General features: G+C 50.5%; 2 protein-coding genes across 7 annotated transcripts in view; one reads left to right on the forward strand and one right to left on the reverse strand.

Moving 5' to 3' along the window:
* The window catches only part of TMEM45B (transmembrane protein 45B), a 30,031-nt gene extending 16,630 nt beyond the window's left edge, over positions 1-13,401 (forward strand). Inside the window, exons 2-6 of the mRNA XM_057552576.1 lie at positions 7,929-8,125; positions 10,307-10,513; positions 11,370-11,554; positions 12,051-12,196; positions 13,290-13,401. Coding sequence (XP_057408559.1) covers positions 7,945-8,125; positions 10,307-10,513; positions 11,370-11,554; positions 12,051-12,196; positions 13,290-13,401 — 831 coding nt within the window. The 5' untranslated portion in view covers positions 7,929-7,944. The remainder of the gene's footprint in view (positions 1-7,928; positions 8,126-10,306; positions 10,514-11,369; positions 11,555-12,050; positions 12,197-13,289) is intronic.
* A 3,449-nt stretch (positions 13,402-16,850) lies between these two features.
* Positions 16,851-27,187, reverse strand: part of NFRKB (nuclear factor related to kappaB binding protein) — a 35,144-nt gene continuing 24,807 nt past the window's right edge. For all 6 annotated transcript variants that reach the window (XM_057552575.1, XM_057552569.1, XM_057552574.1 and 3 more), the window contains 10 exons: positions 26,880-26,986; positions 26,275-26,398; positions 26,011-26,090; positions 25,697-25,917; positions 25,331-25,598; positions 24,495-24,707; positions 21,753-22,520; positions 18,883-18,989; positions 18,002-18,137; positions 16,851-17,889 (listed from right to left, as the gene is read on the reverse strand). In XM_057552575.1, the coding sequence (XP_057408558.1) occupies positions 17,764-17,889; positions 18,002-18,137; positions 18,883-18,989; positions 21,753-22,520; positions 24,495-24,707; positions 25,331-25,598; positions 25,697-25,917; positions 26,011-26,090; positions 26,275-26,398; positions 26,880-26,986 (2,150 nt within the window). In that variant the 3' untranslated portion in view covers positions 16,851-17,763. The remainder of the gene's footprint in view (positions 17,890-18,001; positions 18,138-18,882; positions 18,990-21,752; positions 22,521-24,494; positions 24,708-25,330; positions 25,599-25,696; positions 25,918-26,010; positions 26,091-26,274; positions 26,399-26,879; positions 26,987-27,187) is intronic.

Raw genomic sequence — 27,187 nt, forward strand, 5'->3', positions numbered from 1 at the left:
CTTGCACATGGCAAGAAGGGCTGCTAGTGAAGCAGAAGGCCCAGCAGCCACCTTGTTCACTGAGGCAAGTACGGGACAAGTTCACCGAAAGGAGGGAAGGAAGGGAAATATATTAAACTTTTTTGCTTGTTGCTTGGAAAGTAAGCCAACCTTTCAAGTCCAGAGATGCCCCTTTCACTCTAACGTATGCTGAAGCGGCAACTGGTAACTGCCTCTCTGTTGGTGACATCCATAACCTGAGTTCCATTTTCCCTTGCCATGACTCAACCTGCTCTAATTCCTTTTCATTTTTCATTTCAGAAGAGGGATTTTAGAACTAGGAAGGGCCACAGAGATTACCTCTTCCAAACTATACCCATTTAACAAACAAGGACATTCTGATCCTGAGAGATTACATATCTTGCTCAAGATCACAGAGTAAGTTCACAGCAAAACTTGGACTAGAAGCTAGGTCTTCTGACTCAGAGGCCGAAGTTCTTTATTAGAGCTTGAGAAATAATGGAACTTAGCCTAGATTTGTTCTTCAGTCCTTAATTCAAGATTCCAGTAAGATCGCCTAATTCTCATGAGTTTGAAAGAGGCAATCGAGAAACACCCAGCTCCAATGCCAGCCCCCTCTGTGAAGCCTTCTCAGACTCTCTGGTGAAAGTTATTCACTTTCTACTCATGTCCCCAAGCACTGCTGTCAGTATATCTCATGACGTTCAATTTTTCACAACTATATAGCTCCCTGCTGGATTATAAACTCCCAGACGGGAGGGATCCCTTCTTATTCATTTGATTATTTACTCAGCATGCAGCATTGACTCTTGTATTTCATAGGTGCACGTGGGGCGGTGGGGGAAGCAGAAATGAGAACATCTTTTGTTTAGGAACCCAACCGAGCTGGGAGGTCACTGAGCTCTTGTTCATGGTGATTTTTTCCATATCATCATGAATTCATGCCAGAACAAGGTTCAGACTCATTCCGGTCTTACTCCTTCTGACCATGCTGTTCGAGGACCCGCCCCACAGAGAAAATAAAAATGACACAGTAGCTGTTAAAATCTGAAGACGAGTGATGGACTTCAGAGTTGCTTAAGGCCTCTCAGGCTAGTGTAGAGCAGGGATACACGGTGCCTGAAGTTCAGGGCTAAGCCATGGTCACAGCTGCCTGTTGGAACTTCCAACACTGCACCTTGTGCTTCTTCCACATTTTATTACTAAGCAGCTCATAGAACAAGGAGGGGTATCAACCTTGTTATTTGCAGAGGAACAGAAAGCTGAGTCAGGCACGGTTGGTTGTATTCCAAAGTAAACACAGACCAGAAACCATCTGAGTGTTTCTGTTGGCAAGGACAGATTCAGAAAGTATAAAAACCATGTTCTGCCGTAAAAGAATATGCTATATTCTTCCCATAACCTATTCCCTACTGACCAAACACACTTCCTGTTCCCATTTAAAAAAAAAATACACTCAACCACTGCCCTCTCCAAGGTGAGGTAAAGGTTCAACAGTGATTTCCCCACCTTAGGGTCAGCCACTCAAAGCAAAGGACAGCAGCTTTGGTTCAATCATTTACTTCTCCTAAGAGAGAAGCCCAGGTTTCTCCCTCATGGACTGCGGGAATGGGTATAAGAGCACCAGAGAAGAGAGGAAACTGACATTGATTACACACTTGTTCTAGTTAGCTGCTGGACATTTTCAGTTAACGCTCACGAGATCCCTGTGAGGTAGACATTAATGTCCCTTTTTAGAAGAAGGGGTACTGAGATTCAGCGAGTTTATAGGACTCAGCCAAGGTCTTTGACTTTTTTAAGTAGACTGTCTTTCCATTCCCAATCGAAGACGATTTCGAGGCTTAATGCATTCCCCCCACGGAAGAGAAAGACACCTGGTCTTTTCGGTAAAGACGGTGGGGATGGCAGGGCAGAGACAGCGAGCAGCACTGCCCAGCCCCAGGGGTGACCAGCTGCAGCTGCCGCTCAGCCTTCGCATGTGCTGTCTGCTCTGCCTAGAACTCCACGCATACTACCTGTGTTTACCTGTTTTTCAAGGAAGCTTCACTGACACTTCCCTCTGTAATTCTCCTCCTCTTTCCCTCAGGCTGTATTGGAGTCCTCCCTTTATTGTCCCAACACTCTTAAAATAGTTAATATACATGTCACAATAGCTACGTTACTCTTTCTTCACCACAGTTTGACATTATTATAGGCAAAGCCCTCCCCTGAAGATTGATGAAATCCATTTTCAAGAGTAAAAGGGGAGACAAGGCCACCAAGACAATTCAATGGGGGAAAGAAGAATCTTTTCAACAAATGGCTGGGATGACTAGATATGCGAAAGGATAAAGTTGGATCCGTACTTAAAAAGTTAATTAAAATGGATCAAAGACATAAACATAAGAGCAAAAATTAGAAAAATATTAGACGGAAACATAGGAGTGAATCTTCATGATGGTGAGTTAAGCAGTGTACAAACAGAAAGTACAAACAAGGGGAAAAAAAAGATAAACTGGATTTCATCAAAATTCAAAGGTTCTGTGCTTCAAAGGACACAATCAAGAAAGTAAAAAGACAACCCACAGAAAGGGAGAAAATATTTTCAAATCATGTATCTGACACAGGACTTGTAGCTATAATATATAAAGAACTATTACAACCCAACAATAAAAAGACAAATAACCCAACTTAAGATGAGCAATGGATGTGAATAGGCATTTCTCCAAAGAAGACATACAAATGCCCAATAAGTGTATGAAAAGATGCTCCACATCACTAATTATTAGGGAAGCAAAATGGAACAAAACAATGAGCTACCACTTCACACCCACTAGGATGGCTGAACTAAAAAAGATAGACATAGTAAGTGTTGGTAAGGATGTAGAAAAACTGGAACCTTCATACATTGTTGGTGGGATTGTAAAGTGGTATAGCCACTTTGGAAAACAGGGATGAACCTTGAAAGCATGCTAAGTGAAAAAGGCCAGCACAAAAGTCCACATACTGTATGAGTCAATTTATATGAAATGTCCAGAATAGGCAAATCTATAAAGTAGATTAGTGGTTGCCTCGGGCTGTGGGGGACAAGACGGAGGACTGGGGGAAACGGAGTGACTGATGGGTGAAAGGTTTCTTTTGGGGGTGATGAAAATGTTATAAAATTGACTGTGGTGATGGTTGCACAACTCAGTGAATATACTCAAAAATCACTGAATTTTACACTTTAGGTAAATTGTATGGTATGTGAATTATATCTCAATAAAGCTGTTATTTTAAAAAACAAAAACAAAAAACAAAAGGATATGGACAGCCAAGAAAAAAACTGTTAGGGAAGTGGGCTTATACTCTGTAAAATTCTGAAGGGAGAAGAACACCCTGGCATAAATAACAAAGAAAGGCAGGCAGCCTGATTTCTATTTCCTTCCAGAAAAAAGGAGAATAGGAAGCTGACCTCGAATACAGCAGGGCCTCACAACCCCATCACTAGGAGCTCGGGGCTGCACATCTGTTGCTGTGGGGGACTGTCCTGTGCGCTGTAAGATGTCATGTCTAGCGGCTGGTCTCTGCCCACCAGATGCCAGTAACACCACCACCAGCCGCGCAGTAACCGTCAAAAACGTCTGCAGGGCTCCCCAGGTGGCACAGTGGTTAAGAGTCCGCCTGCCAACACAGGGGCCTCGGGTCCCAGCCCTGGCCCGGGAAGATCCCACATGCCGCGGAGCAGCTAAGCCCGTGCGCCACAACTACTGAGCCTGCGCTCTAGAGCCCGCGAGCCACAGCTACTGAAGCCCACGCGCCACAACTACTGAAGCCCACAGGCTTAGAGCCTGTGCTCCGCAACAAGAGAAGCCACCGCAATGAGAAGCCCGTGCACTGCAACGAAGAGTAGCCCCCGCTCGCCGCAGCTAGAGAAAGCCTGCACGCAGCAATGAAGACCCAACGTAGCCAAAAATAAATAGATAAATAAATAAATAAATAAATAAATATATATCTCTCTCTCTCTTCAGACAAACGGTCCCCCACAGAGGACTGCTGGACTCGAGAAATGGACCTCTGGGTTTGCCCTGCAATGTAACAGACCCCTGGGTGCCTGAATTCAAATTAGGTTGTCTTTTTAGGCAGGGCAGTAAGGTGGGGCTGGAAGAACCATTTCAAGAGAGGAAATGCATCTATGTGATACCAGGTAGGAAAGGAGGTGACGAGTCAGGGCAGCTCAGAGAGGATTTACCACAATTGTCTTTGGCACCTTTTTGGTACAATTTCTGCCATTCTTACGGCACCACAACTTCTTCCCTGGATTTAATGAAGATTGTCAATATTTTAAAAAAAACAAAACTATGAAAGCCTGAGTGTCCCACCTGTTAATGTTAGCCTAGAATACAGCTGTATGATTCAGAACAGGCTAGTTTCTGCTGGATAATAACAGCCCACAGAGCTCAGTGATGCTTTACCGTTTACTTCTCAGGCCACATGTTCATTGCGGCTGATTTGGGGCTCTGCTCTGTGTCTCCTCACTCTGGGATCTAGGCTGATGGAGGAGCTACTGTCATGAACACTGATAGTGATGAGGGAGAGGTGACTGTTCTGGGGGTCTTGAACTGGCAATTACACGTCAGCCCAGAAGCAACACATGTCACTTATGCTCACAACTCACAAGACCCCACCCAACCGCAAGGGGGCCAGAAAGTGCAACCATACCACGTGCCTAGAAGACAGAGCCAGAAATGCTCAATGAACACGAAATACTCTCGAATTGTCTTCCATACTGCTTTCCCTGTTCATGCAAATCATACACCTGTACACATGTGTATACAGATATGCGGAACGTTCACTGCTGCACAAAACAGGGTCGCATTATAAGCAGTCTTTTCCATCTTTCATGTCTCCCCCAACAGTAACTCGTGCAAAACCTCCCAGAACAGCAGGTATAGTGCTAATTCATTCTTGTTAGTGGTTACGTAACATTCCATGGTGAAGATAACTTAAGTCACAGGTGTGACTGGAACTAAGCAGAGGTCCAGGCTGTGTAGTTGGTAGCCTATGTATCTGTATCCTGTCCTCACGGATTTGAGGAAACTGGCTTTAACTCTAAAATAGGGGGAAATGTTGGATTTATTAAAAAAGAAAAGGCACCACATCATTTTATTTTTAACTACAGGCAAATGGCATGGCACTGACCACGGTTTCTCCTCTCCTCTGCACCATCACCCCCTACTCCTAGAATTCTCCCTTCCTCCTCTTTCCTTGCTCCCCACGCTTCCCCACTCTCACCTCCTTTTTCTCTTTTTGACACCTTCTACCTTGTCTTCCATTTCAATTACTTTAAATGAAAAAAAGGGAATGCAGACTGGGGAAAATGGTTAAAAACTAGGAGTACAAGGAAAGCTGGTGAAACCTTACTCAGACGATGTTCCTTTTCCAGTGATCTCCCCAGACGTGAAATGAAAAGTTGCCTAAACCTCTAGCCTTCTTGGTTTCCAGCCTTAACTCAAAGCTACTACCCCTCAAAACATTTAATCCTCCCTTCATACTCCCATTCCATCTCATGTAATATTAAAAGAGAATAAACATATTAAAAATAAGGGAATTTGTCTTTGTGGAAGCACTTTCTAATGTTTTCCTATCTGTGGCTTTTCTGTAGATCGACGTATTTTACAGTGCAGTGGCCCCACCATTCTGTGTATTCAAGGGCACTCACCCCTTAAATGTTTGCTTTCTTATTTAATATTTTTAAATTATTTTTTAAGCTAGACTTCTCAGGGACTTAGTCTATCTGAATGGTATTATTCAAATTATTGGAAGTCTAAATTTTTATTGTTTGAAGTTACTGTCTTGTTTCTTTTTTAAAACTAGACCCATCCTATCTCTCTAGACATTCTATAATGTAGCTAATCTAATAACCTATTAATTTGTTGATGGAAGAAATCTACCTCCCCTGCTCCTCTTCCCCATCAAATCAACGTACTCAGACTTCCAGAAAGTTAAAAGGAGTTAACTTTCTGAGTCTTAACTCAGAAAATTAAAAGGAGTTTCTTCAGACATGCTGCAGGCCCTATGATCCCCTGGCATGAATTTTAAACCAGGTAAAAGGGAAGGATGAGGCTTAACAAATCGGTATGGACGCCACACAAGCAGACAAGGACCGTGCCTCCACTTCGGGTTCTGCCTCTCAGAAAAAATAGGGAAGGGCAGGGAGAATTTGTAAAGCTGGTTTTTCTGCACTTCTGACTAGGAAAACAAAGTAGTGTAACAGGCTTGACCTGGAAAGGGACCTGTGTTAAACATTAAATGAAAAGTGGAGCTTTTTTTCTTTTTTAATGTTTTTCAGTAGAGGATTAGAAAAGAATGAGAAGGCCTTCCAGTTACAGCAGCATAAAGAGATAGGCAATTCCTTTCTGCAAAACACCCCCCCCCGCCCCTCGCAAAAATATAAGCACAGCACTAGACAAAATTATCAAAACCAACAATTGCAGGGAACTGGAAATTGACCAAAGGTAGACAACAAATTGAGCCGTGGTGATTGTTACATTACTTGTTAAGTAAGGGTCCTGGAACGTTGGATGTCGCATCGTGAGCCTCAGTCCGACAAAAGCCCACAAGAGAACCGAAACAGAGAAGTTGACTACTCACAGTCTTGGAGGAGTACAGGGTGGGAGGTCAAGGCAGGGTGCAGGCAGAAGGAGGCCAGACTGGGACATACGCCTTTATTAAGGTCCACAGACGGAGTGCTTCAGGGTTCCCAGGGAAGCTAGACTGGTCAATTCAAACCAAAAAGGTCAGGGTTCTGGTAAGTTTTGCAGGGGGCTCATCCAAGGGGTACACCAGGGGGAAGGCCCCGGGACGTGGAAGAGACTGTTTCTCACTATGGCTCTGCAGCTGTTGCAAGGGCATGCTCACAGGAGGGGCCCGTGTCAGTTCAAGGCCCCTGCAGGCCACGGGCCACACAAAGGGACGCTGAGGCGGCAATATTATGGAGCAGTTGAGCTCAACAGTGGAAGGCTGTGGGTTCTGTGGGCACACCCTAATAAGAGTCCCCCTCACTCAGTGACTTTTAAATATGCTGGTACTGGCCATGAAAACAAGTCGCTCCGCTGCCAGGACACAGACACAGGCTCAGGGCAGTGACGGGGGTCAGAAACGCTTGGCTTCACGAGCTAAGCATGGAAATGAACACTCTGGAATGAGCAGGGGAAACGCACAGCTGGGGTGAGTGGCCGACCAACCAGGAATTTAAGAGGGAAAAGCCTAGAAATGAGTCATGGAAGGGCTGATACAAGCTCTCCACACATCTCTGGCTGAATAGCCTGTCATTTTACCAAACCTGAATGACTGTATTCATTTATACTTAGAGGGCTGCATAAAAACCCTCAATTTTTCAAATTAGGTGAAAAATAGTTTTCCATTTGCATTATCTTTACAGTGAGATTTATTATCAATTTGTGTTATTTTGTGAATTATGTGGTTTGTGTCTTCTGCCCATTCTTCTACAGTCTTTTTCTTATTAACTTGTAAAGGCTCTGTAGTGGAATATCCATTTATCACAGCTATTGCAAACGTTTTCCCAAATGGTTTGCCTTTTGATGTGTTTTATATGTAAATTGCTTATGCAGATGACTTTCTCTTTTCTAGTTCCCTCCTTTACCTCTATGTTTACAAACGCTTTTCTACTCTAAGATCAGGAAGTATTTACCCATCCTCCTTCTCCTCCCTTCTATTTTACCCACGTTTTTAAAGCCTCAGGGCCAGTGGTATTCTCCTGGGCTTGTAACTCACTGAGCGGACAAGACTTCAATGATATAACACAAGCTTATTCTATGAGAATAACGGGCTCCTTCTCAATACGGCTTACAGCTCGGAATCCTTGGTCATGGATTGTGTTTCCTGCCAAGTTATCCATTTATGTCTTCCCCATTCAGCCACCTAACAGCTGTCCCTTTATCGTTTAGGTATCCTGGGACCCTGATGGCAAATTTCAAGGGCCACGCTCTCCCAGGGAGCTTCTTCCTGATAGTTGGACTGTGGTGGTCAGTGAAGTACCCACTGAAGTACTTTCACCAAAAGGGGAAGAGCAGCCGACTGACGCACCACTATCAGCGTCTTGAGATCACTGAGGCCGCCATCAGAACTTTATTTTCAGTCGTCGGTAAGGAGGGGGGTCATTTGGCCCAGGGATCTCCTTGTCATACCCAGAACCCGTAACCCACTTCCTGGACCCTGTGAAAAATGGATGTCTCCACTGGCAGGGATAACATAACAAGAATTTTCAGTGCTAAATATTTTACCATTGCATCTATTGTGTACCGAGCTTGGTAACGTTGACAGTTTAATAGCACCTTATATCATAGTTCTAAGTTTCACACTATGAAAAACTACCACATAGACTACAGCATTCTTTGCCCCAGAAGGATACAGGTATAATTTGTAGGAACACAGGCATAAGTTGTAGAAATAGAAGACATACTTTATGAAAAAGACAAAACAGAAAAAGAGAAAAAAAAGAACAAATTAGAGTTAAGCTCAGGTACGTGAGTTATGAGAAGGTACTCAGCGGAGCTTAGTTTTAGAAGAGTCATCTTTTTTCCCCCCAGCTGTCTCCCTCCCCTAGAAGCTCAGGAGTGGTTAACACCCAGCTCGTACCCTCCATCCCCAAATCTCAAGCGCTTAGAGATGGGGATTCATGCTGGAAGGCTAGTCAGAGAGGCAGTGGAAGAGAGTGAGAAAAGCCAACAGACAGCTGTCTGAGGGGGACTTTCCTTCACTGCGCCCCATTCCAACAAACCCACCCACTCCCATGGCCACCTGACAGCCGTGCAGCCCACTGGCGGCCCTCGCGGAACAAGCGGTGTCAAGCGCAGACAGAATTCCTTGTCAGGACCAGCCCGTCACGCGAGTGAGGAGGGAGCTCACCCTGCAGCTACGTCCTGCCTCCTGTCCCCTTTGGTCTAGTTTCTCCAAGAACGGAAGCAAGGGCAGTAGCTCCCCGTGGAGTGAGCAAAGGTCACAGTCTAGCTGCATGCCCCCTTCACCGGTCACCCAAGCATCAGAAAGGCTTTGTCATCTCTCTGAAGCTGAGAAGCGATAGGGCCCATGTGGCTTAAACGGTCAAGGACAGCATCAACTTGGCCTTAGAAAAGCTAGAAAAATGATATTTGGCCTCCTTCCTATGTGAAAATAATACTCACTCAACAACGGTCTCTTGGGCCTCTGCCACGTGCCGGGAGCTCGCTGTCTGGGTGCCGGGGGTGCAGGAGGGGGAACAGACACAGTCCCTGCTCTCGGAGGTCTTCTCTCCTGTCACTGGGAGGTCCTTTTCCTGGGTTGCTTCCACCAGCACCTTCATCCTTTATACATGATTCAGAAAGGGCTGGGGACTTCCCTGATGGTCCAGTGGTTAAGGCTCCGTGCTCCCAATGCACGGGGTCCGGGTCTGACCCCTGGTCGGGGAACTAGATCCCACATGCTGCAACCAAGAGCCCGCACGTGGCAACAAAGACCCCACATGCCGCAACGAAGACCCAGGGCAGCCAAATAAGTAAATAAATATTAAAAATAAAAACGTGGGGGGGGGGGGGGATCTGGGTTGAGAAAGAAATGTTTGGGAAACAGGGTCCAGAACGTTGTCACGGAGGACTTATTCTAGGCTCCGAGAACATTCTGGGCACCAGGCAAAAGGCAAATCTTTTGCTTCCGAGAAGTGAGAGCTGCCCTGTGGCACTGCTTCACCTGTGTGCCGGCCCCGTCTCCTGAGCTACAGGGTGGCCAGGATCACCAAGGTGTGGCCTTGGCCTTGTTCTCCCAGCATCTGGGACAGAGACCAAGCGGCCATGGGAGGGACCCTCAGCTCCGAGCTCGCCCCGGGTGCAGGAAAAGCCCACACCCGGGAGTCACTGGGCTTGCCACGGCTATGTTCACCAGCAGTGTGTCTCGCTGGGATTGTATCATTTTCCACCGAATTGTTCCTTTCCAGGTTTATTTCACAGCTCGCTCGGCAGAGGGGACCCACAGAGAACACATCAGCCACACTCTCGCTTAAGAGACAATGCCTTGCTGTCATCTCAACTGCTCGACAAATGTCCTGGGGGCCTGTGTGGCTGCGTTCCTATTGCCGTTTCTCCCCCCTCCCCCAAAGGAACGGCAACAAAGGCAACATGTCTGCACAGGTTCCTCAGCAAATACCTATTTTATCCTGAAACAGCTGCATCTGAGGCAGCAGCGTAGGTCCACAGAGCCGTGGGCCGCCTTCGCCATGACTGGGGGTTACTCTGCCGTCTATTTGTCTCGGAGCTGTTCTTCCCTCCCTAACCTCCACTCCGCCTCCCTGCAGGCATGCTGGCAGAGCAGTTTGTTCCCGACGGGCCCCACCTCCACCTGTCCCACGAGGACCACTGGGTAAAGCTCAGTAACTGGCAGCACAGCACCATGTACCTGTTCTTTGGGGTCTCGGGAGTCGTGGACGTGCTGACCTCCCTCCTCACCCACATCCCCCTGGGGCTGGACAGACTGGTCATGGCTGTGGCAGCTGCCAACGAAGGTGACTGGGAGGTGTGGACGGAGCCTTAGAGGGACTGGAGCGCAGCAGATCAGAAACACTGCAAATTTAATCATCTTCCCCAGAAAACCCCAGTCTCTGAGCTTCAAAATCCTACACAGGACTTGATCCTGTGCTCTGGATAGTACAGGTGGCACGTTCCAAAAAGCAGCACAGGGAAGCACGAGGCTTTTAGCCAGAGCTCTGGCTGACACAGCACCAACTCCCCCGCCCGCCCAGCGCCCGCCCCCGCCCCCGCCCCGCCCTCCGCACGAAGACTGGCGGGGTGCCAGCACGCAAGGGGTGACCCTCTGGTTAGGGGAGAGGTTCTCCGTGCTCCACCCCAACCTTGCGCTGTCACCGTCCGCACTCCCACCCAGTGGCTAGGACACATCTCCCCACGCAACTCACGCTAACTGGATGAGAGAAAGCATGTTGTAATCCAACCCCCTCATTGACTTCTCAACCTCCGAAGAACTGAAAAAAGGTTGAATGAGGGTAAAACTGAATGTCAAGTACACGCACACAGCTGGTCACAAATCAACACCATCTCACCTTCCCATCCTGGACTGAACTCTACCACTGATTCGGTAAAGAGATGTTAAGATTCATCCTCTGCTGCTTATATCTGCTTACACACACACACACACACACACACACACACACACACACTATAACCTGCATTGGCTTGTTGCCCTAGATTGTCACATAAACTGATTTCCTAAGTGCCAGAAAATCTAGCTTTGAGGCAGACATTTCCTAATCAGGCTGAAGTTGGGAACGGATCCCCTGGGGCGGGGGACGGGGGGGCGGGGGTGCGGGGGGGGGCGGGCCCGACAGCATCTCCTGCCCCACACAGGCTTCCTCTTGTACCACCACGTCCACCACCGGCCACCGCTGGACCAGCACATCCACTCCCTCCTGCTGTGCGCCGTGTTCGCAGGGGCTGTCAGCCTCACCTTGGAAGTGATCCTCCGGGACAACATCGTGCTGGAACTCTTCCGTACCAGCCTCGTTATTCTTCAGGGCACCTGGTTCTGGCAGGTAATTACTCAAAACCATGCTCCTCACCTGGTGCAAGGACGAAGCAGGCCCGCTGAGCGCGTCCAGGGGATGCAGCACTGACACACCGCTCGAAGGGGGTCAGAAGCCACTTCTGCGCCCATGCCCACCCCTGACCTACGTGACTTTAGCCATCCATATCCTGCTGACGCATGAACAAGCGTCATCAACAGAGCACAGGTAGCGAGCAGGCTGAGGGTTTCCCTGCCTGCCCCTCCCAGCAGAGCTACTGACACCACTTACAGCCTCTACTTGCTGAAAACTGTTCCTCTGAAATGTGGGCCCTGAAATGTTAAGTAAGGCTACACTAAAACCAGAGCTAACAGAGCAATTTCCTGTGCAGAGGCCGTCCGATGCCAACAGAGGTGTGGGGGGTGAGCTGTCTGGGCAACTACAGACACTCCGGCAGCCTCAGGAGGCTCGGGGGCCTCTCCGGCCCACCGAATGACAAGGCTGGCTTCTCTGTGTAATCCACCAGATCGGGTTCGTGCTGTTCCCGCTTTTTGGAGCACCCGAATGGGACCAGGAAGATGACGCCAACATCATGTTCATCACCATGTGCTTCTGCTGGCACTACTTGGCCGCCCTCTGCATTGTGGCCGTCAGCTACTCGCTGGTTTACGGGTATGTCCAAGAGAAGATGACTTTTGTCTAGTTTGTCCTAACCCGCCCCGTCCCCGAAATGTATTACACTGCATCCTTTTTACCTCCACGCCCCACCCTTCATAACTAAGCAGTGCTAACGTCTACCACTTAATGAGGGCCAACTATATGCCAAGCTCTGTGCAAGGCACTCTATGCCTGCACGTGAGGGTGATGAAGTCTGAGAAGTTAAAGGACCTGTCTGTCTGGTCACGGCGACCTGACAGACCCAGGTTTCAAATGCACTTCTGACGGATTTTAAGTCTGCAGTTTGATAGGAAAAACTCTGCATTAGGCATCAGTACTGAACCGCAGTCCCTGCTGTGTCCCTGGTTCATTCAGAGCCCAACACCTTATTCCTGGATTTGCCCTACTTCCCAGGGACATGTGACGGTCAGGTAAGACACCACAGCAGCAAGCGCTCACGACAGCACTCGCTCTCCCGAGGTTACGAGAGTAGCTAGTAATTCCTAAGCACTGACTGTGTCCCAGCACTGTGGTCAGCACTTAAAGTGTGTAAATTACCCCTCTTAATGCTCACTTTATAAAGGATGCATGCGATGTTTATAGACGGGGAAACCAAGGCTTCAAAAGACTGAGTAACTGGATCAAGGCCACCCAAGGGGTAAACGGCAGAGCCCGGCTCTTCAACCACTGCACACCCGGTCCTGCTAGTTCTGTGTCGTCAGAGCCGCCCCTGTTCTTTCCTAGTTCCCGATTTCCCTACCCAAAGCAGGGATACTTCACCCAGGGAGAGTTCCACACAGACCAAACAGAAGGGAAAGCAGGCCATGGTTTCCTTGAGTTCTACTGCCCAGCCAGTGAAACAACAAACTGTGTGGCGGGGGAACTAAGTTGAGTCTCAGTTACATCACTGACCTTTAAGTGACCGTGAGTCCTTTCACCACCAAAGAGCGTTGTCTAAGAAATCGGAGATGCAGACGAGTCAGCACAGTATTTGATAGAGACATAAAAAACATGCTCTAAGGGCCGGCGGACGCCTTCGCATCCTCGGGTGAGGGAATAAGGCAACTTGGGGCTCACTCCATCTGCAATTATTGTCTCCCCGTTACAGCTTCCTGACACGGGTAAAGAGGCCTGGAGACAGAGAAATCATTGGGATTCAGAAGCTGAAGTCAGATCACACCTACCAAAAGGCCCTCCTGAGCGGCTCTGATGAGGACTAGGGGCGGCCATCGGTCACCAACGGAGGATGGAGTGGTGTCCTCTGGGTGCACAGCTGGTGGTCAATGGGGTAGCTCACTTCCTCCACTGAAACCCTCATTGTGATCCACTCTCAAGGGTCTGTATATTTGCGCCTGCTCATTTAACCAACTAAAGTCTGTGCTGGTGTGGTACACTTTGTAGAGAAAAACAAAGCAAGCCTTTGTGTCTCAGTGTGAAGAGAACTCAGACTCTGAAAGTTTCAGAACAGGAAGCGACCTCATGGGTGAATTCAGGATATGAATCCAGCAGAATTTACTGCTTTTGATAATTTAGCCCTTTCTCCCTCAAGAAGGCAGGTACTTTCTTATCAGAAAGTGAATGACAGAGCCCTTATTTTAGAGATATAATTCTAATCCGTATTTTTTAAAGTAAAATAATTCACGAGCTTTGGTATTTTAAACATTACTTGCCAAGCATCTCCTAACTAATCATAATGTTCCGGAGTACTGCAATACCACGCACTGTTGATAAGTGACGAAGCTGGGCCAAAGGTGATTTTTTTGGTTAAATCAGGAAGCCAGTGAGTGGTCCAGCTGAGAGCTGGAACCCAGATATTCTGACTTCTCAAAAGTACCCTAGTAAGAGGGTGCTGACAGGAAACCTCTATAATGAGGTAGAGAGAAAAATGTCAGGTTATGGAAGGCCTTGAATTTCAACATAGCTGAAAGCAAAAGATAAGAATCCTGCAAAGGATGTGAATCTTGAACTAGTGACATAAAGTCTTGATACTCGAATCTTGGTTCTGGAACTGTTCTTTTTTTCTTTACGTTTCCTTCAACAAATATTTATTAATCACCTACTTTGCGCCAGCACTGAAATGGTTGTAAGGATTAACGAAATATGTGTCCAGCAAAGAATTCACAGTCTAAAGGGAGAGATATAAGCGGTTATGTGCAGGGTGACTGGTGCCCTAAGGGGTAAGTACAGATACCACGGGAAACGAAGGACGGGAGGGGAAGGTGTGTGTTTGGGGGGTGCCCTACAGAAAAGCACATTCCAGGCACAGAGAATCCAGGCACAAAGACAGTGAGAACACGAAAGAACGCGGACAGTTAATCAAGCTCTGTAAACTGATACAAGTGGGTTAGGACAAATCTGAAAGGTCGTAGCGACCCACAGTGCCATTCATTTGTACACGATTTCCCAGACCTTAAACTGCATTCTATCTCGTCTTGATTCTCACAACCACCTGTACTGCAAGAACACCAGGGCTCCTCAGAGAACCGGATCAGCCTAAGGCCACACAGCCAGGAAGTCCTAAAGCCAGCCTTCAGTAGGACTCAGAGGCCAGCTTCTCTCCCGCTATGCCCTCCGCTACTTCACACCAACACGGCAGGGATCACCTGTGTGAAGCACGTATGCTCTTTGGAAGGAATGCTGTACTTACATGAAAGGCAACCTCCCACGGTCAGCCAGCATCTCTGGGTCGAAGCCACATCTTAGGGATTAAGAATGAGCTACTTGAAGACACTGACTTTTAAGAAGAGAACCCGGGGGCCCCCTTTCAGGACCCACTTTGGCCTGCCTGCTGAGTAGGAACCCAAATGTTCATTCGGCAAGTCCTGAATGAAGCATGTTCTATTCAGCAAGTTCTACTGTTGGCCATTAACGTAAAACATGTTCTCGCCCCAGGGACTGGAGGTGGGAAGAAGGAACATAGTCGCAGTTTTACTTTCACAGTAAAGATCTCCATTTTAGATTTTAAAAGTGGGGAGGGGACAGAACACTTTAAGGAAATGCAGCATTTTCTAGACAGTGAGGGGCTGAGGTGTGACAGTCAGATACAAAATATTAAAGTTTGTTCTGATGCCCCTGACACAGCACCGTTTGGGACACCTTCAAGGACGTGATCAGCCTGCATAAATATTCTCAGATGTGGTGATGAAGTACAAACCGATCACAATGCCATTCACCAAATCTAGTCTCAGATACATGGTCTGAATAACTTCACCAGCCTCTGAGCCTCTGAACCAGGTTCTTCTGGAATTGTTCCCTCCAAAACACCCACCAGCTACCATGTCTCTACAAGACCCCTGAGGTCTGCACGCAAGGCACCACGCCTGGTGCAAATGCCGGTGGTGTCACCCAAGCAGCTCCGGCAGGGGATGCCATCCTCTGGGACCCAAGGGCAGGCTGGGCAGGAAGCACCAGGTCACACTTACCACCGGCATCCTGAAACTAACCCGCGGGCCAGGATGTAAATATCTGCGGGCACCAAGGAGACAGGCAGAGTCAAGTGACTTCAGCAAATAAAAGTGGAGGTTAGGGTTGAGGCTGAACAAATGATGAAATCATTTTTAGGTAAATTCAAAAGGGGTTTGTTTTAACCAGCAGTAAATGCCAGAGCCAGGATCCCTCAAGTTTCTACCTCTTTCCTGTTTGGAAACCGGCACACGGGCTTTTCACATGACACGTGCTCTAGGAAACAATGCCATGCAGACGTGCTCTCCTCCACTCAGGTCAAAAACCAGTCTTTTCCTTCCCTGCAGTCTCCGCCTCTCCCATTACCAATCTCATTTCTGCGCCAGCCCTCTACCACCCACCAACAGCTCAATCTCACCCCCGCCAATTCACCTCTGCTCTTTATGATCCAGGCTCACCACTCCCAGCTCCGGACGGTCCCCACGTCTCACCAGGACACATCACAGCCACGTCCGCACAGGAAGGCAGCAGAAAGGGCACTCGAATTAAAAGACTGCACTCACAGCTTGGTTCTCTTTAACTTCAACTCAGGCTTGGATTTTCTCACAGTTAGAACAGGGATGGCCATGTCTATTTTACAGAACTGCTTTACGAATCAAATGTCTGTGTACCCAGTGAGCCACTCTTTCTCTGCACCACTGCAACCTGCCTGGTCACTCAGCTTCCACCCAGCAACCCCTCCAAAGGAGGCCATTCCAATTCTTTGCCCTCCAACTCCACTTCCTCACAGAGACCCCGTCAAAGATCATCACTAAATTTCCATGAGTTAGGGATACATTTTTAATAGTCTGGATACTTTCAGAAGACAGGGAAGCCCTGCCGCTACAGAAAAGCTTCACCGCCCAACCCCTGCTCCAATACGAAAGAGGCGTATACTGCCAATAATCAGTGCTTTTAATTACATTTTAAAATATCATTCTGAGTCCTGCCTATAGCTCGACGGAGGCTGAGAACCGTGAAGCAGCCAGGAGCAGATGACTGTAAACCCAGACCCACCTCCTCTGTGGCTGGTGCTGCCTCGTGGCCGCACCCACCCCCACCCCTCCTCCCCACCTCTACTCCGGAGCAGAAGCGAGCAAAGTTCTGCTTAACAGGGCACATCAGAGACATTTCGGGCTTGAGGCCCTGTGGTCTCTCTGACAACTACTCAGTTCTGCCTTCTAACTGAAAGCAGCCACAGGCAGTACATAAATGAATGGGCACGGGCTGTGTTTCAATAAAGCTTTATTTACAAAACCGGGTAGCCAGCCCAAGGGGCATGGTTTGCTGACTCTTGCTCTGGAACAAAGCAAAACATATCATCTCTGAACTGCAATAAAGCTTGTGCTGCAAAAGCAGCATCTCTGCTGGCGTCCGCCTGCTCTGTCCACTGGCCCTGGGCTCGCGTGTGAACAGGCTCGATAAGGGGGTCTAAGTCTGCAGGTGAAGGTATGGACCACAGTCAAGATCCTGACAGCCCGTCTTGAAGAGGGGCTGCCAAACTAGTCCCATTTCAGGGGGCCCACGTGACCTCACTTCCCACGTTTCTCCCCCACTTCACGGCCTCTCTGTTACCATGCAGAAATCAAGTCAGCCTCCAGCTTACTAAGAATCTTGCTCTTCTCTCATTCTGGTCAAAAGAATAAATAATCAGTTGCGGGGGAGGGGGCGTGCTAAGCCCAGGTTTCTACTTGATAAGGATGTACAAGATGTTCTTTAAAAAAATAAGTTACATAAAAATGTCTGGACACAGAGCTCCTAACTAGACCACCAGCCACAGAGAAGCCCAGAGCTAAACAAAGCCCGCACAGCACGAGCCTCGTCTGCCGTCTGCACACCTTCTCACCGTCCGCCCGTCCTCAGAGCCTCGCTCCAGGAGGCAGCTGGGCTTGCACAGCCACGGCGCACTCACACGACCCCACCAGAGAAGCTTCTCCTGGACCAGACAGAACAGACCTCGGAACCCCAGCGCACCTGGCGCAGTGCGCTCCCCGCCAAGCGGCGGCCGGGCCACCACAGTCCCTCCGCGGGCCTTTCTCAGACAGACGTGCCCGGGGGGCGATGCACCACCCCACTCCTCCCTTTCAGCCAGAAGGCCGACCGGGTGTGGCTTTCGCGGCCACCGTCTTCCTCCCTGAGAATCACTGCTGTTCAGGTGCCTGTTTAGGAGACGGGGCTGTGGTCACGACGACCGTGGAGACGGCTTTGGAGGAACCAGAAGCTGTTCCTTGTTGAAGGTGGGACGCGGGGACGGTCTGGATGCGCACCTGTTTGCAGAAAGAGCATCTGGTCGGCAGACTGCCCACGGCCCGTCAGCTGAGGACGAGCGGCACGGGCAAGAGGGCCGCCCGACACACGCGGCGGGTGCCCGGACCTCACCTGTGTGGCCTGACCCTGCTGCTGGAGCTGCTGCAACTGCTGGGCGGTGAGGAAGCTAACCGGCTTGTTGCCAGCAATGAGCTTCGTGCCCGCTGGCATGGTGGTGAGGATGATGTTGCGGCCTAGCCCGCCGAGGCTGCGGAGGGGAAGCGGGAGTGAGGCATGGCCGGGCCGGGCCGGGCCGGCGGAACACCCCGGCACTCTGGACTGAAATGGAAACCGGCTGCCGAGACCACCTTTCTTCCAGCTTCCATGCTTCCCGTGTCAGAGAAGAGAGCGAGGCCAAAGGCTCCCGGTGCTTTGGATGAAATGGCCCCGTATCCACTCCGCGACCAGCAGGAGTAAGGGACGGGGCCCCAGCAGGCGTGCGCTCCTGACCAGAAACCCGGCCCTGCCAAGGCAGCCGCCCTGAGACCAGCAGACTCATCTCAATATGCCCTCCATCCCCATCTAAGTCAGAGCCATGGGACGCCCAGGCCCCCAGGAGGCCCTCCCCTCTGAGCCATCATCACAGCCCAGGGCTCAGACATCGAGGCGAGGCCTTCCCTAACGCCCATGCTGGGGACTGCCCCCAGCTGTGTCACCGCCCACCCCATCCAGCTCCTCCTGTGCTCTCCCTTGTTTTTCCCTAGAGCACGTCACCGGCCACAGAGTAATTTAACTCACTATTCCTCTCCCCACTCACTCTACAGTGTAAGCCTGAAGGCAGCACCAACTTCCGTCTATTCTAATCACTGCTGTATCCACAGCACCCACAACAACGCGGTGTGCTTGAGACTCACTGCTGAGCACAACGAAGGAGCCCGGGAAACCAGCCGCCTTCCCCTCCACGTCCAGGCGTCCCCCCCCCCCCCGCCCGCCCAACCTTCTACAGCACTTACTTGGCTCCAAGGTTGCCTTTGATGATGGGGGCTGTGACCACACCCTTGCCCTTCATGGGCTGGCTAATGACAGACAGCGGAACCGTGATCCGCGTAGGCAGCTTCCCCTAGAGAGACAAAGCAACTGGGTTTACGGAACGGAAGGAGAGAAGGACTGCCACGCAGCGCCACCAGCACCACCCAGCGCCACCCAGTGCCTCCCAGTGCCTCCCAGCTGCCGTGAGCCTCCTCTCTCCTGCCTCAGGAAGCAGCACAGCCGCGCACACCTGCCGTCATCAGGGCAAGACGTGTGCCTGAGCCACCAAGGAAAGCGTGTGTCCGCTTAGGCACAGTATGAGCCTGAGCTCCCAAAGGGGAGGGTCTTTCTCATCCACGTACCCCCCAACACTGGGGACACAGCCAGGCGGAGGAACTGAGCAAGGACAGAGGCACTCAGGAGTGAATACAGCAGGTGCATAACTGCCGCGCCCCTCGAGCAGGCGCACTGCTGGGGAGCACACAGCAGGACACTTTCCCCGAGTGCTCTGTTTCTCCCAGAGACAAGGGAGGTTAGTCAGGGGACGCTAGTAATAAACTCAACCACATGAAAAGTCCAACCCACAGCTAATAAGAAGGCCCAGAGGAACACAAGGGGAGCTGGAAAGAGCTGGTATCTTTGGGATTTCAGGATGGCTGGGGTTCGGTCACTACACTAGCCTGTTTTTAGGTTGCCTGGTTTTTAACCCTTGGTTGATGATAAAATTTATATATAGTAGGATCCTGTGTACATACAACTTTAAAAAATGATTCAAGAGGGGCAGCTGACAAGATGCAAAGAAAAGGAATCAACATTTCCTACGGGCAAGCTGGTTCGAAAGAAGCCAGGCCTTCAGGAGGAAAACTGTATACCAGGGCACCACACTGATCTCCACAGCTGAGCTCAACTGTAGCCCCTTAGAAAGCACGGAAAGATGTCAGTGGGCAAGAGAACATGGCCAGATGGGGCCTCCAGGGGAACCTACTAGGGTTGTGTTGTCATCTTAAGAATCCCTAGTGTTGAGAACAAAAGCGCTTCAGACCAGCCGTCCACCAACTTGTGTCCCTCCACGAACTAGCCTACCAGCTGCCTAGACAGACGGGCAGCACCACTCAGTACTTCCTGCCCCACCAAATGCTCTCCGGTTACAGTTACCCTGGTTGATGACAACAGGGTAGATACCGCTGGATTCACCTGTTTCAGAAGGACTCAAGAGAAACAAAAGTGGATCAAGTAAGCACCGTCTCCTTGCTTCCTTATTTTAACTTCTCTGATATGAGAACCTAAACAAACATTTCCTTTAAAGCGACACTGCACTTCAGGGTTGGCTGGTTGGCTTTACTACCGTGTAGGTCCTCCTTCCTCCCACTAATCCTCTGGATTTTACCCAAATTAGTGAGGTTTTACTATATTGCCTGCTTAGAAAAGTAAACTGTATTTTATACTGCCCAGATGTACCCATACAGAACAGTGCCCCTTATCTAGAGGTTAAAGAATAAACACATGCACCCAGAAACACACCTGTTGATACGGAAATTTGGTTTATGATAAAGGTAGTACCTCAAGTTAGTGGGGATGAGACATACTAGTCATTGATGTTGGAATAATTTGAAAAATATGAGATCTATACCACATGCCATTCACAAAAATATATTTCAAATGCATTTCTCAATTACACTTTTTTTAAACTCTAAAAATATTTTATGAAAATGAGGGCTGACATCTTTATAACCCTGGAGTAAGAAAGGCACAAGACAGGAAACCTAGGAGCCGTAAAAGAAAATGTTGATGGATCTAATCAGATAAAATACCTGTAGAGCAAAAGGCTTCACATGCAAGGTTAAAAATTGACAGACTGGAAGAAAATATTTTCTACACATACAAGAACTAATATGCAGGAGACACAAGGGCTGATGCCAGCACACACAACACGAAAAGGCCAAATACCCCAGAAGAAAACTGGCAAAGATTTATTCACCCCTGGAGAGCCCACGCCAACCTCCGGATGAATGGCTGCCCATCCTCACTAAAGATCCAGGAAACAGAAAAAGAACTCTCTTTGTACCAGTAAGACAGGGACATAAAGTTTAAAACAACAGGATATCCAGCACGAGGTTAGGGTACGAGGGAAACAGGAAGCTAGCTGATGGAGTGTAGGCTGGTGTGGCCTTTTTGCTAATACAACTGGAGTACGAGAACTTTCAATGTGTACCTCCCAGACCCGTGCCAGGAACCTCTGCTCCTGAAATACTGATACATGTTCACATACACAAACATGCACTGTAGCAATGGTTTTTAACGAGATACCAAGTATCGTAGGATCTGGAATGAGGCCCAAGACACATTTTTAAATATTGAAATAAAGCAAATCACAGATTGAGGTCTCTCATAGGCATTTTAAAACCACGTAAATATATACGAAAACGCTCAGAAAAAGAACTAGGAGAATAAATGCCAAAACACGACGAGTGATGAGCCTCACGAAAGGAGAATCAGAGGTGATGAGAGGAACTTCATACTTACTCCGTGTACCTCTGCACTGTTTTACTTTTCTTTTTTTCTTATAACATCTTTATTGGAGTAGAGTTGCTTTACAACCTTGTGCTAGTTTCTGCTGTATAACAAAGTGAATCAGCTATATGCATACGTATATCCCCTGCACTGTTTTACTTTTACGAGAATGTATGCCCGTGCTACACTTTCGTAAATTTGTCTCAGAATTAAACAGGCAAGTATTTTAGTAAATAAGCCTGTTTGGGTCAAAGGAGGAGACAGACAGGGCTTCTAGTCTGCACTCCCAACAAGAGAAGTTTCCCAAGCAGAAGGGCTGGTCTCCACCACCAATGTTACTCACAGCCTGGGACGTGGAAACAACCGTGGTGCTGACGGGGACCTGCCGCACGGCAGGGGCTCCCGTCCCGATGCTGATGGGCGTGCTGGCGGCCCCAGAAGCCACGGCCACAGTCTTGGACACGGCAGCATTCACACTGGGCAAGGACACCGCGGACGTATGGACAGTTCCGGACCCACTGGCCACGGAGGGCCCTTGCTTGGCATGGGCAGCGACGGTGATGGTCTGGCCCGCTTTGGGGGGCATCACCCCCAGGCCCTGCACGATGCGGATGGTGGCGGCTGGTTTGGCTTCAGACGAGGCCACAGTGCTTTTCCCCTTCTGGTCAGCCACACTCACGCCAAGCGCCGGCATCAAGCGAAAAGCTGAACTCGAGGCTTCTGTCGGCTTGAGGTCGGGAGTCACTTTGACCACGGTGGTCCCTGGTGGAGTGGATGAGGGGGCACTGGCTGCACTGGCCTTGGCAGGGCTGTCAGCTGCGTGGACCGGGTTGGAAGTGACGTGTAAGGTAGCGGAGATGCCTTTGCCCGAGGGGCCGCTACCTGTCCCAAAGAGGTCCTGGGTCAGTTTGACTGTGGTGACCTGGGACTTGGCCAACGTGGCCATCATGTCTGGAGTGATGCGCAGAACAGTCTGGCCTTTGGCGTCCGTGGTGATGGAGGAGGGCGGTAGCCGCAGCACGTCCTTGCCCTGGATGCGGAAGTTAGTGGCTGTGAGTGGGATGCTGCTGCCCGTCTGGGGCTTCACGCCAAGCTGCCCGGTGATGGCCACCTGGAGGGGAAGGAGAGCGCTGACAGAGGCGTTCGCGAGGCTGAGCCTCCACGTTCCCCCGGAGCGTGACTGGGGGAACCTCCACTGCGGGGAATGTGGGCCTCATGTATTTTTCTAACTCTCTATTTTGAAAAATGGAAGACATTCATTCGCCAAAGCAGAAAACAGTCTAACAAATCCATGTACCCATCACGCAATTTCACAAGTCAACACTTGGCCAATTTTATCTATCTTTCCCCACTCTTCAGGGAGCCGGGGTGGGGGGAGGGAGGAGCTGGAATATTTTAAAGTAAACCAATAAATATCATTCTGCTGATCAACACATTTGTCCCTGGGTATCCAAGCTGCTCAAGTCCCTGACATAAAATGGCACAGGACATTCGGCCCTCCGTACCTGCGGGTTCAAAACCAAAATTCAGTCAGTGGTTGGTTGAATCCGTGGAGGTGGAACCCAAGGAAAGAGAGGGCCGACTGGACTTCTACATGTCTCTAACCTAGAAGAGGACTTCTAAATGTAAACGTAATCCCCTATCATCCCCTCGTAATCACCTGTAAATATTATAACACACACTCGCATTTCCCCTACAGTCTCAGAAATGCCTCACTGTTGTGCCGACCTCCACTTTGAGGCAGCAGCAGGGCCCGGCACTAAAGGGCATGAGCCCCAGGGCCAGGCTTCCCGGGTTCCCACACCAACTCCTACCTACGGCCAATGTCCACGTGCAACAGGTGCGGTCCTTCTAGGCGGGGGGCTCTGTGTCTCACGAGCCGTCCCCCCTCTACTGGACCACTCATGCCATCAGTCGAGTTCACTCACTATCCACCTCCACTGAGCGGTCACTTCTCAGGCCTCGTCTCACTGCCCTTCACACGCCTGGTGCTGCTACCGACTTCGTGAGCACACTTTCCTCTCAGCCTGTCTCAGTCTCCACACCACAGTGTTTCCTTCTGTCTCAGTGAACGACAGTACCGCCCACCCAGTCACTCAAGCCAAGAGCCACAGCGTCATTCCTGACCCCGTCCTCAAACCACCAGGAAATCACACTGCTCTGTCGCCAGGCCCTTGCTCGAAGCCCGGCCCACCGCCCACCTGCACGGCTGCAACTCCCTCCCACCTGGCTTCCCTGCTTCCACCCTTGGCCCCTAGAGTCCATGACACGCAAAAGCAGTGGAATGGACTTTAGATTTCTTTAAATGTAAACTAGATCAAGTCATCCTGGCTCACAATCTTTCGATGGCTCCCATCACATTTAAAGTAAAAGCAAAGTCTGACGTGACTTAACCACTGGCAACCTCGCCTTCTAACACCTGCGCACTTGCTCACGAGCCTCCAACAGCCTTCCTGCCGTTCCTCAAGCGTTCCCAACTCGAGGCCTTTTCACGTGCTGTTCCCACGCCTGGGATGCTTGACCCCGGACAAACACGGTTCGGCACACTCTCCAGCCTCGCTCACCGCTCTCACAAGCCTTCTCCCCAGAGAGGTCTTCTCTATGACACTAGGAGCCTCAGGAAGGCAGGGGCCTGGTCTGGGTGATGCACAGACTCAGCCCCCAACACTCTGCACAGTGGCCGGCACACAAAAAGCACCCAATAAACATCTGATGAAAAAAATAACGTTACTTCATCATTAGTGGTTCCATTTCAACAGTAAAATAGGGATAACAAAAGTGCCTGCCCTGAGGTGTTATGGGAATGACATTCAAGTTATTCTATAGGGTTTTAGCTAAGTAAATTCACGAAGAGTCTACTCCAAATCAAGAAACTCAGCTACTAAATGCTGAATTACATGGAAAGAAACAGGAAAAAAAACCACAAACCTCTTTGGCATCTACCAAGCTTGCACTGCCCTTGCTGGAAACTCACGCTTGAAATACCTACGAACTAAGGATCAAAGGTCACAAGCCACTAAGATCTCCAACTATCCTTTGATTCTGGACAAAGGAGCCAGACCCACCCGGACAGCCGTGCACCTACCTGCTTGATAATGTTCTGTCCTGTGACATTCTGAATGACGGCAGCCGCGGGGGTGCTCGGAGCGGAGCCCCCAGGAGAACTGGTGGCCGGCTTGCTCGCAGGGTTGGCTGCGGCAGGGAGACTTGTCACTGTGAGCCCCGCTGGCCCCGGTCCCGGCCGCTGCACGGTGGCCGCCGCAGTCTGAGCTTTGACTGGAACGGTGGCCATTACTGTCTAGTTCAGGGCAGGAGGGCAAGAGCTTAATTAGACACTAAGCCGCAGACCACCACGTGGAGGGGTCTCCACCTGTCACCACCCAGGAAGCGTTCCTGTAAGAGGGCTTCTAATCCAACAATGCCAAGGGCGCACTACCCTCTAAAATGAACAGTGTGGAGTTCTTATCCTTAGGGAGAACATCTTAACTTTCAGAAATACTTTCTCATTTAGTATCTCATTTCACCCCTACACACTGAGGGCAAACGTTATACCCCTTTTACAGCAGAGGGACCTGAGGCAGGAGACCCTTGTCTAAAGCACAGCAGTTAGTGGCCTGGCTAAGGCTAGAGGCACGAGGGAAGGAGGCTGAGACCTAGAATCACAGGCCTGGATTTACATCGCACCTCTATCTACCAGGGTCCTGATGTCACAATCCTGCGTAAATCGCTAAACTTCCCAACATTCTAATTCCCGACACGTATTCAATAAAACACAACTTACAACTTGCTTACCAGGCTTTGAACATTAAATGAGCTGTTGTGATAAACATCATCGTCAGCACAGTAATCTGGGTCCTGGGTCCTGACCCAGACTGCCTGGCAGACTCATCACCCCGGCCCCTGGGCCCCGGCCCTCCTTACCTGGGGCCCGCCTTTGGTCTGCACGGCCGTGGCCGGTACGCGAATCTGCGGTCCTGCTGTCAACTGCGGCAGCGTCGGTGCCGGCCCCGCCGACTGAGTCACCGCAGGAAGGCTGGGCTGGGCCACCACCCGCACCTGGGGGAGTCCAGCCGAGCCAGAGTGGCTCACGACACGGGCGGCAGCCTGAGAACTCGGTGGAGTGTGGCTGGACGCCGGGGAGAGCATGGTTCCCAGCTGCGGCATCGTCGGCGAAGACACGAGAAGAACACTGTAAGGAACACACGGGGAAACACAGCAGACAACTTAGGACACGGATTCAAAAGAACCCTGGAGGGAGAAAGCTGGAGAGGAAATGGAAGCGCTCACCCCGAAGTGGACTTCACCGGTTCCGAGACAGTCGTGGGGCCACTTTTGTTCACTGACGGCACGGGCGGGGGGGAGATGGGCGTGGCGGGCAGAGCAGGAGTGGTGGGGGTCACAGGCGTGACCGGGGTGGGGGGCATGCTGGAGTCGCTGAGGCTCAGCTGGCTCTGCTCGGAAGGGCCAGCGCCGAGGACCTTCACCGAACCCTCCTTGCTGCTGGACTTCTGCACAAGGACGGGGTGCGCACGGACGCGGGTGTGAGCAAGGCCCGCGGGGACGCCACAGCCCCTCCGCCGCCATCCCGCGGGGTCACTTACCACCTTGGATGGGGGCTTGGGTTTTTGCTGAAGGGCTTTCCTGGCTTTAGCTGCAGCTGCTTGGGCCTGGTGGATCCGCTCTGTGGACAAGAGTGGGAAGCTTCAGCAACAGCTTAACCTCAGCACAGTATGGAGGGCGGTCTCACCGAGAGCCAGGGCGCTAACCCGCCTCCACAGCTCTGTCCTGCCCGCATGCCAGTGAGAAGAAGAGTGGAGCTGGGGCAGGAGGGCAGAGGCAGCCCTCAGCTGGCCGGGCACACACACCGAACTCTTCCTCGCTCCGGTCCCGATGCAGGTAGATCCACAACTTCCGTCCGATGTCGTACTTCACACATGGGTCCTTCTCATAATGCAGCCGATCCAGGGCACCACTCACCACTGTATTCACCTGAGACCCAGGACAAAGAGGAGGAAGGACCACGCAGGCTCAGACTCGGGGAAAATCCCTGGGTGAGAGGCACAGCCAACACACAGATCCTACCTCCCAATGGCTCACCCCATCACTCGGCAGAACAAGAAACTACAAGTCCCGAGAGATGGAGGTGCTGTGCCCCGAACATGGTGAGCTGAGAGAAGGAGAGCCTCGCCAATGGCAAGGTCGAGCGGCAGCACCGCTCACCTTTCTCAAGACGGCCTCCTTTCCTCTCCATTTTTTTTTTTTTTGGCTGCGCCGCATGGCTTGCAGGATCTTAGGTCTCCAATCAGGGACTGAACCTGGACCCTCAGCAGTGAAAGCGCTGAGTCCTAACCACTGGACCACCAGGGAATCCCCGTCAGTTTTTTTTATTTTACGTTATTCTCTTGTGTCTCCTTGTAAGCTCCCTTAAATCCATCCTGGAACAAAACACGAGCAGCCCTTACCCTCCTACCTGAGTGCTAGTGACGTCTGGAGCCAGGAACTGGGAGTCCTTGAGCAGCTCGCAGATCTCCGCCCGCGTGCCCTCCCCATTGGGCAGCCGGGCCGCCGCGTCGCGAACTGACACCAGAAACAGCAAAGTCCGAGCGTCAGCGGGGCTCCCAGGGGAGCTGCCCCCCCCCCCACTGCTGACCAGCAGCACGTGGACACGGTCCTCTGCGGGGCTCCCGGGGGAGCTGCCCAACTGCTGACCAGCAGCACGTGGACACGGCCCTCTGCAGGGCTCCCGGGGGAGCTGCCCCCCAATGCTGACCAGCAGCA

The sequence above is a fragment of the Balaenoptera acutorostrata genome, chromosome 9, assembly GCF_949987535.1.
Source record: "Balaenoptera acutorostrata chromosome 9, mBalAcu1.1, whole genome shotgun sequence".
Taxonomy (NCBI): domain Eukaryota; kingdom Metazoa; phylum Chordata; class Mammalia; order Artiodactyla; family Balaenopteridae; genus Balaenoptera; species Balaenoptera acutorostrata.